At 39.4% G+C, this 11995-nt stretch overlaps 1 protein-coding gene across 2 annotated transcripts; it reads left to right on the forward strand.

Moving 5' to 3' along the window:
* Positions 1 to 1454: 1454 nt before the first annotated feature.
* On the forward strand, positions 1455 to 11361 carry SPIC (Spi-C transcription factor). Of its 2 annotated transcripts, none has more exons than XM_002927516.4 (6): positions 1455 to 1527; positions 2933 to 2958; positions 3751 to 3847; positions 4606 to 4718; positions 6718 to 6826; positions 9901 to 11361. In XM_002927516.4, the coding sequence occupies exons 2-6, from the start codon at positions 2956 to 2958 to the stop codon at positions 10326 to 10328; spliced, it is 750 nt and encodes a 249-aa protein (XP_002927562.1). In that variant the 5' UTR covers positions 1455 to 1527; positions 2933 to 2955; the 3' UTR covers positions 10329 to 11361. The 2 variants fall into 2 exon arrangements, with proteins under 2 accessions (XP_002927562.1, XP_034500134.1); XM_034644243.1 differs by having other exon boundaries at positions 1461 to 1527; positions 3754 to 3847.
* The last annotated feature ends 634 nt before the right edge of the window (positions 11362 to 11995 follow it).

Below are 11995 nucleotides of genomic sequence, written 5' to 3' on the forward strand. Positions count from 1 at the left end.
CTTCCCTGGATCTTTGCATCCCTGCATTTCTTTTGCTCACTTTTTGTTATTGTTAGATTTCAGCTCACACACACATTTCCTCCTCAGAGAATTTTCATCACCATTCATCATGACTACATACTCTCTCCATATCACCTTTCTCTTATCATTTTCTTAGTACTTATTTTGTAACACTTGTGTAGTTTGCTTTTAAAAAATAAAATTTATCCTCAGAACTTGTTCAGGGCTATGGTCCCCGGACACTGGACAGTGTCCAGCAGAGAAAAAAAGCTCAGAAATACATACCTGTTAAATAAACGAATCCCAGGGATCAAAGTGGAGGGCGTAGACATGGAAACATACAGATTAAAACCTCATCAACATTAGTGATTACAGTTTTATACAGTCGTTACTATAACATCTACATTTCAGAAGAGGGGATGTGTGTTTACATTTGCATAACAAATTGGGTCCAAAAAGTAGATGGTTTAGAACAATAGTCCCGTATCAAAGGTGAGCTCAGATTCCAACAATGCAAAACAGAAAATCTCTCTCCCCACCCAAAAGGTTTACAAAAAATTCTTACGTGGTTTTCCCCCTGGCAAAATGTGATATCTATTAAAATGGTAGAAGGTTGCAGTTAGGTAAGGTTGATTCAGATACATGTTTTAGAAGGTGGAGCTATTTCTGCCTGGTACGTGTGGATACTAGGTCAGACTGTGATGGACAGGTGAAATGGAACGGGTAACCGGACAGAGGGATGGAGTGGGAAGGACGCATTATAGGTGGACGGAGCACTCCATGATTTCCATCAGAGCCACCAAAATCCATCTCCAATAGAACATTTAGCTAAATAAGAGTACTGGACCTCTCTGCGGATCAGCTTCAAGTGTATCCCGGACCACCACGCATGAGCCATTCCTGACTGTTGGAAAGCCTCTACTGGATTTAGGTATGGAGGGAAGACCATAGCAATGGATTCCATTTCCTGCTTCTAAATGAGTGGTGGTAAATAAGGCTAAGGTTGGGATGAGGAGCCTCGAATGCCAGGACTAGTGCCTGCGCCTTTAAGATCTATCAGTAGGAGTGAAGTGGTTTGAGGAAAGAGACCAGTTTGGGAAGGCCAGAGTGAAGATTGTTTATAGTCCAGGCAAGAAAGGCAATATAGGGTCTAGAATCAGGGGAAAAACAGGAACAAAAGTATGAATGAGAGTTGTGCAGGTCAGAGGTTTTTAGTGTGTCTTGGGGGGGGCCAGAGCGCTGCATTTTAAGCTGGGCGGGGGATTCATGGGGTTGGTTTGGATGCTTTTGGCCCATGGGATATAAACTTCTTCGTGTCTCTTCAAAATAATAGCCCCTGGTGTCAATTGGCTGTAGCATGAAATAGAAATCATGAGTACACTGTATCTTTTAAAAAAAATCCCCTTTTGTAGCACTTCCTTAAAAACAGCTATTTAATGCAACTGTGCCAGTGAGTTCTTGACAGTTCTGTCTTAATGATTCTGGTATTGATGAAACATTTTTATAAAGGGTTGAAGTGTCTTCCTGGTAAGTGTTTAGCTTCTGTTTTTCAAAATACCTTGTGACAATTTTCTACTTTGGCCTAAAGAATGTTTCTCAATGACTGTATCCAGATACAAGAAATAGGAAGCAATTGAAGTGATTGATAGCGTTTTCGAGCTTTTTTCTTCCCTTTGGGTTTGCTACTTTCAAGAGTTGAGATAGTTGTGATAATTTTGTGTAGTTTAGTCAAAGTCATTTAAGTATTTGATTCAAAGTACAATACTCATGTATTTCCTTTGGTGCTTAGTAGTTGAGCCATAATTTAAGGTGGAAAATGTGGTGATATGACATACGAATATATTATGAAATAACCACAATAAGGTAACACTCCTTTCATCTCACATAGTTAACCTTTTTTAGGGATTTTTTTTTCTCAAAATTTTTTTTAACTGACATGGTAACAATGGTATAGTGATTCTGAAAAGCAGAAGAGAATTTCAATGTCTGACATACGTAATTATTATATTGATGGATATGTATAATAGTGTGTTGGATGATATCATCTCTCTACTCTGCAGTGTGTAACGAGTAAGCTCACTGTGTTTGCAGGGTGAGTGATAACTTGCACAAACGGTTGTGCTAAATAAAATGATAAGCGATGTTGGACCTCCCACATGCTCGCTCTTGTTATATGGATTTGTTTGTTTTTAGTTCTATAGAACTTAATCAAAAACCACTTTAACGTGGGTGTGTGTGATCATTGTTTATTTAAAACAAAATCTAACTTACCGGGATAATAAAGTAGACCAAGATTTTTATCCCAGGAGTTTGAAAAGTCAAAGGATGGGTTTTATAGGGTAAATTTTGTTTGTAATGTAGATACACATCTCTTGCCTGTCTTTTACCAGATTCTCAGTAGGCTGACACCAGAAAGATTGGGGGGGAGGCGGGGAATCATGTTATAAATGGAGAGCTATGCTAAGGTAAAAAAAAAATTCTGATTTTCAGAATTTTTAAATACTTAACTTTTTTTAAAGGTTTTATTTTTTAAGTAATCTTTACACTCAATGCGGGGCTCAAACTCACAGCCCCGAGATCAAGAGTCACATGCTCTACGGACTCAGCCAGCCAGGTTCCCCTTAAATACTTAAATTCTTAGAATTTTGAAATACTTAAGTATTCTCCTGAGTTATTTTTATATTCTCTTACAAGTTAAGTGATTTAGGGAATTAACTCTATTTAGCTATTTTAACATTTAAAAAGCTTCATAGTAATAGAAAAGCAAAAAAAAAGTTCATAGAAAATTTTGTAAGAAGAAAAATGTGTACTTATTAAAGAGACTTTGGTACTTCTGGTTTATACAGGGTATTTTCAAAAAATACTTTGAGTAAGATCTTTTAATTCAGGCACATTAAATACAGTATTAATTCTGTTTATTACTCTTTTTCAGAATTGTCAGTATATTAATGAAGCATGGTAAGTTGGCATTTTAAAATCTGTGGAGGATTTGGAGGGTAAGCATTCTCTTTGAAGGATGAGTATCCTCCATTTTGAAAATAAAATACATGAGTCAGATTATAAGGGTATGAAATGGTTTGCAGAACAGTTTAATTTGGGGGCACCTGGGTGGTTCAGTTGGTTAAGGGTCTGAGTCTTGGTTTCAGCTCTAGCCCCGTATCGGGGTCCATGCTCAGTACCGAGTCTGCTTCAGATTCTTCCTCCCTCCGCCTTTGCCCCTCCCCACTTGGCATGCTCTCTCTCTCTCAAAGTCTTAAAAACAGTTTAATTTTAGGTCTTAGAGACATGCTTTTAAAATGAAGAGCACTCCATTTTAAGCAGCAATTCACAGATTCTGTTTCATTAAAGATAACTTCCTTGATCCCTTTTTCCAAATCAGTCTCCTGCTATACAACGCCTTACTAAAATTTTACGAGAATGTTAAATACGATAGTATAGAATGCATATGTTCCCTAAATACTACATATTACAGAGCAGTGGATCTCAATCAGGGTTGATTTTGTCCCCTGGGGTAGATTTTGTGATGTCTGAGACATCTTCGATTATCAGAACTGTGAGTGCTGCTGGTATCCAGTGGGTAGAGACAGGGATGCTGCTAGATTTCCTAACAGTGCGTAGGACAGCCCCCCGCACAAAGATTTAGCCAACCTCTCATGTCAGTAGTGTCGTGGGTGAGAAACCCTCCTTTATATCAGAAATATAAAGTTCAATTGATAATTTCATAACTGGAGGGTTCTGCCATTGTTCTAGCAGTCCTGTGTTGAACAAGACAAGTTGGGACAAGCCTTTGAAGATGCTTTTGAGGTACTGAGGCAACATTCAGCCGGAGATCTTCAGTACTCCCCAGGTAAAGATGTCAGTTCCCTTCTTTCACTGCTACATCAAATGGCTTCTTGGTCACACAAACATAAGAGTAATTATCAGAACAGAAAAGACCATTTTTATCTAGTGCATCCGGGATTTATTCTTAACAAAGGCAAAAAGCTTCCAGGGTTACTTAGCCTACCTAAATTTAAAGTGTTACGCATGAAAATGCAAAGAATATAGAGAATGAAATTCCACATAGGAATACTAGCACATAATTATTAAAAATTATTTGCTATTAAGCATATCTGGTTGATAGATTATCTAAGAGATAATTGTAACTGTTAAGAATGGGCTTTTCAATTACTCTGATTTGTCTAATAGACCTTCCATACAAGAGATATTCTACTTGGAAGAATTAATACCTTTTTTTTGAGAGTAAATATTCTTAGTGCTCTCACCCATTGCCCTAAAGACTATGAAAAGATAGGGTAGGTAAAATACAGGTATCTTGCCTATTGAATTTACACAGTATTGCGGAAAGTTCCACGATAAATCATGGGATCTCTGCTTGCAAGGAATATGTGCTCCAGTAAAGGAAATGGGATCTGTAAAATAAGTCTGTGACACCAATATACTGCAATAAATGTAGGGAAATGCAAAGTGATAGAAGAACATATGATGAAGCAACCTCGTATATAAGCGCATGTGCATATATAAACATACATACACATGGCACGCACGCACACATGCAGTTACAAACTTTGACTTTTGCAGTTTCTTTCTCTGTTTTTAAATTAGATTACAAAAATTACCTGGCTTTCATCAACCACTGCTCTCATGTCAGAGGAAATTCCAGCTGCTATGGTGTGCTGCCTACAGAGGAACCTGTCTATAATTGGAGAACAGTGATAGTGAGTACATGGAGCAGTAGATGATCTCCCAGTAACAGGCGAATTCCCCATTCACACCTGCCTTCCGTTTGGTGTGTGCTAGCTGAAACCCAGCTTAGAGCAGCAGTGATTGTGAACACTCACAGACGACTGTGGTGTGAATTTGACAGTCGACATGGGTGATGCTCAGTAGTGCTGTCAAGAAGGAAACTGCCCTCTGTCGTTGCTCTTCACCCAGCATCAGAGNCTTAGAGCAGCAGTGATTGTGAACACTCACAGACGACTGTGGTGTGAATTTGACAGTCCATGGGTGATGCTCAGTAGTGCTGTCAAGAAGGAAACTGCCCTCTGTCGTTGCTCTTCACCCAGCATCAGAGGGTTTGAATGACTTCTAGAAAGATGTGTTTTTAGGGTTCTCACATTACTGCTTCTCATCCATCTGGAAAATAGCAAAAAAGTATGGTTCCCCTATAAGCCATAGGGCAAAGCCCAAACTTCCCGCACTGGCTTTACTTACAATCTTACACTAACCTCTTTCCCGTCCCAAGCTCAGAGCTAGCTACATGTCTTGGGCCAACTCATGGATATTGTTACAGTCCCTGCAAACGAAGTGTCCCCACCATCTGTCTCTCCATGTGTTCTTTTGTATTAGTTTCTTTTTCTTTTTTTAAGATGATTGATTTATCTGAGAGAGAGAGTGGGGCAATGGGCAGAGAGGGAGAAGGAGAGAGAAACTCAAGCAGACTCCGTGCTGAGCTCAGAGCCTGGTGCAGGGCTAGATTCAATGACCCTGAGATCATGACCTGAGCCAAAACCAAGAGTAGGATGCTTAGGGGACTTCACCACCCAGGCTCCCCTCTATTGTTTTCTTAATGACAGCTGCCTTAATTGGTGTTGTGTAAATACAAAATGGTTTGTCTTTCTTTCTTTCTTTCTTTCTTTCTTTCTTTCTTTCTTTCTTTCTTTCTTCTTTTTCTTTTTTTTTTTGTCATTACCTTCAACCATGCTGTGTCCTTTTCCTGGCCTTCTAAACTGTTCTGTTAGGGCCTCTCACAAGACATTCCTTAGAAGAGGGAATTTGGGTTCCAGCCTAACCTTCTACTTCCACTTAGGGTTGCCAGGTGAAATACAGAACGCTGAATATTTTTATTCGCTAAATCTGGCAACCCTGCTTCCCCTTCAACTCCCACTCCCTGGTATATATCACAGCCTCTTGTGGCTGGGGACTCCTTGCCTGCTGGGAAGCCCTCTTACATGGGGTATGGTAAGGTGGTTCAAGTCCATCTTTGTCGAATTAACCCATGGAGACTTGCATATCATTTCTGTGTATAATGGTAACAGCTCAGGCTGCTTCCTCCTGTCCCCTCTCTTGGCTCTGCCCTCCCTTGGCTGCCATCTTTCTCCCCTTGTCTCCTCCTGCCCAGATGGGCATCCAACAGAGGGATGGAAACCCATCTTCCCCTTTATGCTGGCACTTCAATTTTACACTGTTAATTCTTTAAAATTTATTTTTCTCACTGGATATTTTTAGGGAGAAGGAAGGCAGCAACACCCTCTTCTTTCTTACCGGGAGGGGATGATATGAAAGTCTTCACAAATCCAAAGAGTACACCTTCCATCCCTTGGTCCTCTCTTTATGTGGGTTTGAGGCTAGTTCTGCCCTGGGAGATCTGGCTGCAGTTGAGGATCATGCTTTTTATTTATTTTTAAAGATTTTATTTATTTATCTGACAGAGATAGAGATAGCCAGCGAGAGAGGGAACACAGGCAGGGGGAGTGGGAGAGGAAGAAGCAGGCTCCTAGAGGAGGAGCCTGATGTGGGGCTCATCCCAGAGGGCTGGGATCACGCCCTGAGCCAAAGGCAGACGCTTAACTGCTGTGCCACCCAGGCGCCCCCAGGGTCATGCTTTTTAGAATTTGGGAGATGCTTAGCACTCTTTGTCCTCAGGTTTTGACTTTAGCCATTAACTGGGGCCACATGGAAAGTCCCACTTAACATCCTGCTGCACTATTTATATAGAACAGTGCTGCGGACCTCTATTTTGAAGGAAATATTCATCAATCTCTGCCAAACATCCCTGAAAACCAGCTGGTACAACCTGCTATTCTCCATCAAAAGGGAGGAAAAGGTATGTGGATCCATCACTCCTTTAAAGAACCAAATCTTCTTCAAAGCTGTTTTAAAGGGATTTCGTATCTTGAGTTTAGAACTCTATTTGCAAAATATTCTTGAGTTGCAGTTAAGAATAATTTATCTGACAGACTGAACCACTCCAAGCCGTTCATCTTGGGTAAGCCTTCCTATTGCTTCATGGAAATGTGAAGCTGCAAAGTGTCACTTCACTCAAATGAATCTGTATTGAAGGATAATGTGTCTATATTTGGGGTATAGAAAGGGGAACTTTTCTGTAAGTTGTTTTAGAAATCTTATCCTAATTGTGAAGGCCTTGGTATAGAAGTTGTCTTCTCTGTTAAATTTCCTGCAAATGAAGTTCCATAATAATTCAGTCTTCATAAATTTGAAATCTTGATTTCATAAATTTTAGATGATGGTGATCTCATCTAACAGATGGGCAAAGTGATAAAGCAGGATAGTAGCCTCTGATGGCTACGTTGTAGGCCACACACGTGCGCATGTGCTATTGGAGGGAGTGTAAATTGGTACAAAGTTTTGTAAGGCAATTTGGCAATAACTACCAAAAACTTAAATGTTCATATCTGTTGACTCTTAGGGACTATATAATTGAGTGACTGAGTGTGAACTCTGGGTTAATTGTGCGAGCCTGGGAAAATCACTTAACCTTTTGTACCATGGTGTCCTCATTCAAAGAACAAACAATGATAACTGTACAAACATTGTAAGATTGCTGTAAAAATTAAATGAGAAAGCCCATGTAAAGCATTACACTCATAGCCTGGCACTGGGTAATTTCTCAAGCTACCATAGGGTGTGTGTGTGCACGCGCTGTACATGTTAAGATGATTGTTGTAGGAAAAGAATGGAAGTAACTGCATCTGTGTATAAGGTACAGAGAGGTATAATAAGGTGCATCATAATTTTACAATGAAATCTTTTAATGATACTTCAATAGTTTCTATATTTTCAATTAGCATTTTTTTGAAAACTAGTTTTGTTCCTGCGTCTGCATCTAGAATACTGTATCCTAGAACAAAATTCTAAATATTCAGCAGAACTGATCCTGCAAAGAATAACGTGTAAAATCACACATGTAGAATGAATCTCCATCACTGAATATTGGTATTGAATATTGAACTATTACTAGTAGTAAGGAGAAGGTAATGTAATGTACATGTAGGAAGAATAACACTTTTACCTCTGTTCAGGTGTTCTGCTTGTCACTATTTTTTTTTCTTTTTGGCCACTATTATTTTTTTTAAGTGACTATAAACTCAATCCAGGATGTAAAGCCTGTATCTTTTCATTGACGTTTTAGTTGTGAAGCTTTGCCAGTATGGGACAGATCACCCACCATTTTCTTTTTAAAAAGTTTCATCTTCCACCTGAAACAGGGATAATTTGAAACAATGAAATTTCAAAATTATTTGGGGATTCATTATCCAGACAAAAATAGTACATGCATAAAAGAACACAAAGCTGTTAAAGGCATGAAGGAGTATCTTACATGTTGATAAAGAACTCTAAAATACATTTTTTGTTTTAATCCTTTTTAATTCCATAATTTAATAATGTACATCATTAAAAGTTTAAAGGATTCAGGAATTCACAAAGAATAAGTAGAAGTATTCCTTCCTTCTTCCCATGCTATGTCCTGGAAGTAACCATTGTCGGTAGTTGGGTATTTTACCCATTGATAGCTAATTTCTGTATCATTCTCTGATAAAATTTAACATACATTACTTTCCAGAAAAAGTGCAGAATAACATACCACTGGTATTTTTAAAGGATATGCATATGTTATATGCAAATTTTTTTGATTTTAAAAATACGTAGTAGAATGGACTGGAATTTTACTTTCACTTTGTGCTTCTGTTTGGATCTTTTACTCTGAGCACATAATACTTAAAATTTAAATATTTCCTTCAAAATTGCAAACAAAGTTAAAAAGGTGGTCTGTTACCATTGATTTGACCACCAGATAAGAGGCAGAGTTTAAGGCTATGACTTTAATTCATGATGTGTTTTTGGTAAGTCCCTTTCATTTCTCAATTTCAAGATAATACAATGCAAAAAGATAATCTTCTGAAAAACCTTTGAGGTTTTAGGATGGATGATGACTGATGCAAGAGTATTACTCCCCAGGGACTGTTGAAAGCAGTTTGGGAATCCACTATTCCACTCTCTCTAGGGGAAAAGGGAATTTGGCCATGGATATGTTAGCTACTGACATATCTAGTGAGGCATCGTATTTACAGGCCAATTCAGAAGTCACAAAATGGGCTGTCCCCTTTGTTCTCTGTTAGGCCAAAGACATCCAGTCAACTGAACAAAAATCACAAGTCGTCCTGAAGTTTTCTGTCTAGACATTCTGAAACATAAAGGGCTGTATTCCTGAAGAGGTAGAAATTCTGGTAGTACCATTTTATTTCACAGCAATGAAAAATACCACAATGCCTATTGTCATTGCTCATAAATGATGTCAAAATGTCATGAAGATGGCAGTGAAGGTGGCATTTTCCACTCCAGTTTTTTCTCCTCTTTCTCACATAACTATGTAGACCCACATTTTTTTTTACCTAAGTCTTTATTTATTTCACTAATATTACTTCATATTTGAATACTATTTTGCATTTTATAAAAGACATTCACATTCTTTACCTCATTTGACTTAACTCATTTGAATAAAGCCCTTTCAGATGATTTGCTTTCTGAAAATGGCTTTCGAGGCTTCTCTCTATTTAAAACCACTAACCTTTGCAGCTCTTTTTGCACAGTTTTTTTCTAACATAAGACACAAAACTACAAGATTTGATTGTGAAGAAAGACCACCTGACAGACGGACTTGATAAAGAGGCACCAGGCATTCCTTTTCCAGTGAAGGATAGTAGAAAAATTTTTACAACATCCCCAACAAAGAAAGGTCCAACTGAAACTTAGGGCCAAACTGACCTCTGACTTTTAAGTCCCAATGCAGCTTTCAATTTTGTAGTCGCTCCGCAAACCCTTCCTGAGGATTTTGTGTTTAGCCATGGCGGAGTATGACACTGTTTTTCTCCATTTTAGGTAGGAAGAAGCTCCGACTGTTTGAATACCTTCATGAATCCCTGTGTAATCCTGAGATGGCATCTTGTATTCAGTGGGTAGATAAAACCAAAGGCATCTTTCAGTTTGTATCAAAAAACAAAGAAAAACTTGCCCAACTTTGGGGGAAAAGAAAAGGCAACCGGAAGACCATGACTTACCAGAAAATGGCCAGAGCACTGAGGAATTATGGAAGAACTGGGGAAATCACCAAAATCCGGAGAAAGTTAACTTACCAATTCAGTGAGGCCATTCTCCAAAGACTCTCTCCATCTTATTTCTTAGAAAAAGAGATCTTCTACTCACCATATATTCAACCTGAGCAAGGCTTTCTCAGCTTCAGTAACTGGAATGCAAATTATAATTGTCCATATGCTGATTACCATGAGCTAAGCCACCCTGATTGCTAAATATTCTCTTAAAGTTCATGATCTCCTGGAATCAGGAATGCCTACCAATTTCAGGATTTTTCTCTTAAGGCAAATGCTGGAGAGGGAAAAACAATTAACTTCATTGCTTCTAATCTCTTCTTAAATAGATTATAATCTATACAGAGTTGGTGGAAAAATCCGCCAGTGAAGAACTTTTCAATGATCGAACCCCAATTGAAAGTATAGACTAAATGTCCTTGCTCTTGTTATTGCTTATGCAATACCTCTAGGTAAACAATGCTGGTTGAGATGATTTGACCTGTATCGATTTAAACATTGTTTTCCTGTCGTACACTCAAGCAAAAAGAAAGAAAAATGACTAATACATCTGATGGCTTTAGTGACAACAAAATAATTGCATATGATAGTCTTCATCGTAAAATACATTCAAGACTTTAAAAAGTATATTTTCTCTGCACTTCAGACCTCAGGGTCTGTAACCCTGTGGCGCTAAGGAAATGACCTAAGGAAAATGCCACCTACCGACCTTAATGATAATGAACTCCAAAGCTTATACTTCCCACAAATCAATTGCCAGCATCTCTCCCCTAGGGTAGATCCAGGGCCCAGCGTTTCTTGCCATCCTGCCACTGAGCCACAAGGAGGTGCTCTTGCCTTGTTGTCTCTCGGGCCCAACTTTGAAATGTGACTTCTCTTCCCTTGGACTACCCAGCTAAGACCAGGCTGGAACAATTGGAAAAAATTTTTTCTTCGATAGGATAGAGACTAGCAAATAAATCCAGAGAGGAACCAGGTCTTTGAAGGCTGTGGTTTATTCTCAACATTCCATGAGGAATTTCCTCCTTGCCGCATCTGTATTACCATGACACAGGAGAGCTTCCCAGACTACATGGGCCATCTTCAGTCCAGGCCAAGAGCTTCCTGGAGCCTACCCTATTTGATTTGTACCATTGACCTTTTTCTTTGTGTTCTGGTGCCCGCCAGCCCTCAGGGGCTCTTGAAAACATGGCAGACTAAATAAAGGTAATGACACTGTCCATCTGCACACGTAGTCTGGCCTGGTGTAAGCTGAATGTTTGCATCCTCCCCCAAAATCCACCGTGGAAACCTAATCCCCAGTGTGATGGTGTTCGGACGCAGGCCCCTTGGAAGGAAGAGCTCCCACAAATGGGCTTAGTGCCTTGTAAAAGAGGCCCAGAGAGCTTCCTCACCCTTTGTGCCTTGGGAGGACACAAGACGGCCGCCTATGAACCAGGAAGCAGGCTCTTACCAGACGCTCTGCTGGCGCCTTGATCTTGGACTGCCCAGCTTCCTGAACTGTGAAAAACGTGTATATGACGCCTGGTTTATGCTATTCTGTTAACAGCAGCCCAAAGGGGCTAGGACAGTTTCAGTCAGTGCTAACCTTAAAAGTAGGACCCAGCATTTATGTTCATTCCCTACAAAGAGATAACGCTCTGTAAACTAGTAACAAATTCTACCAGACATTGCAAAGAGGAAGAGGTTTTACCACACAGATCAGCCGACAACTTAATAACATTTTACTTCTCTCCATAGTCCCTCCTACACCCATTGCCAACTTGAGGGGTTCATCTTAACAATCCTCCAAGCCCCCAGTCAGCCCTATTTTGTTCTGCTCTACAGAGTAGAGTTCTCTTTGGGCAGAAAATTTGGGCACTGCCTTT

Source organism: Ailuropoda melanoleuca, chromosome 15, assembly GCF_002007445.2.
Source record: "Ailuropoda melanoleuca isolate Jingjing chromosome 15, ASM200744v2, whole genome shotgun sequence".
In the NCBI taxonomy this organism is placed as follows: Eukaryota; Metazoa; Chordata; class Mammalia; order Carnivora; family Ursidae; genus Ailuropoda; species Ailuropoda melanoleuca.

What these genes read in the sequence shown, in the direction of transcription:
- SPIC (XM_002927516.4), top strand. An exon ending in AGATCTTCAGTACTCCCCAG is followed by an intron (nt 3,848 to 4,605) that starts GTAAAGATGTCA and finishes TTTTTAAATTAG; the next exon opens with ATTACAAAAATTACCTGGCT. An exon ending in ATAATTGGAGAACAGTGATA is followed by an intron (nt 4,719 to 6,717) that starts GTGAGTACATGG and finishes CTATTTATATAG; the next exon opens with AACAGTGCTGCGGACCTCTA.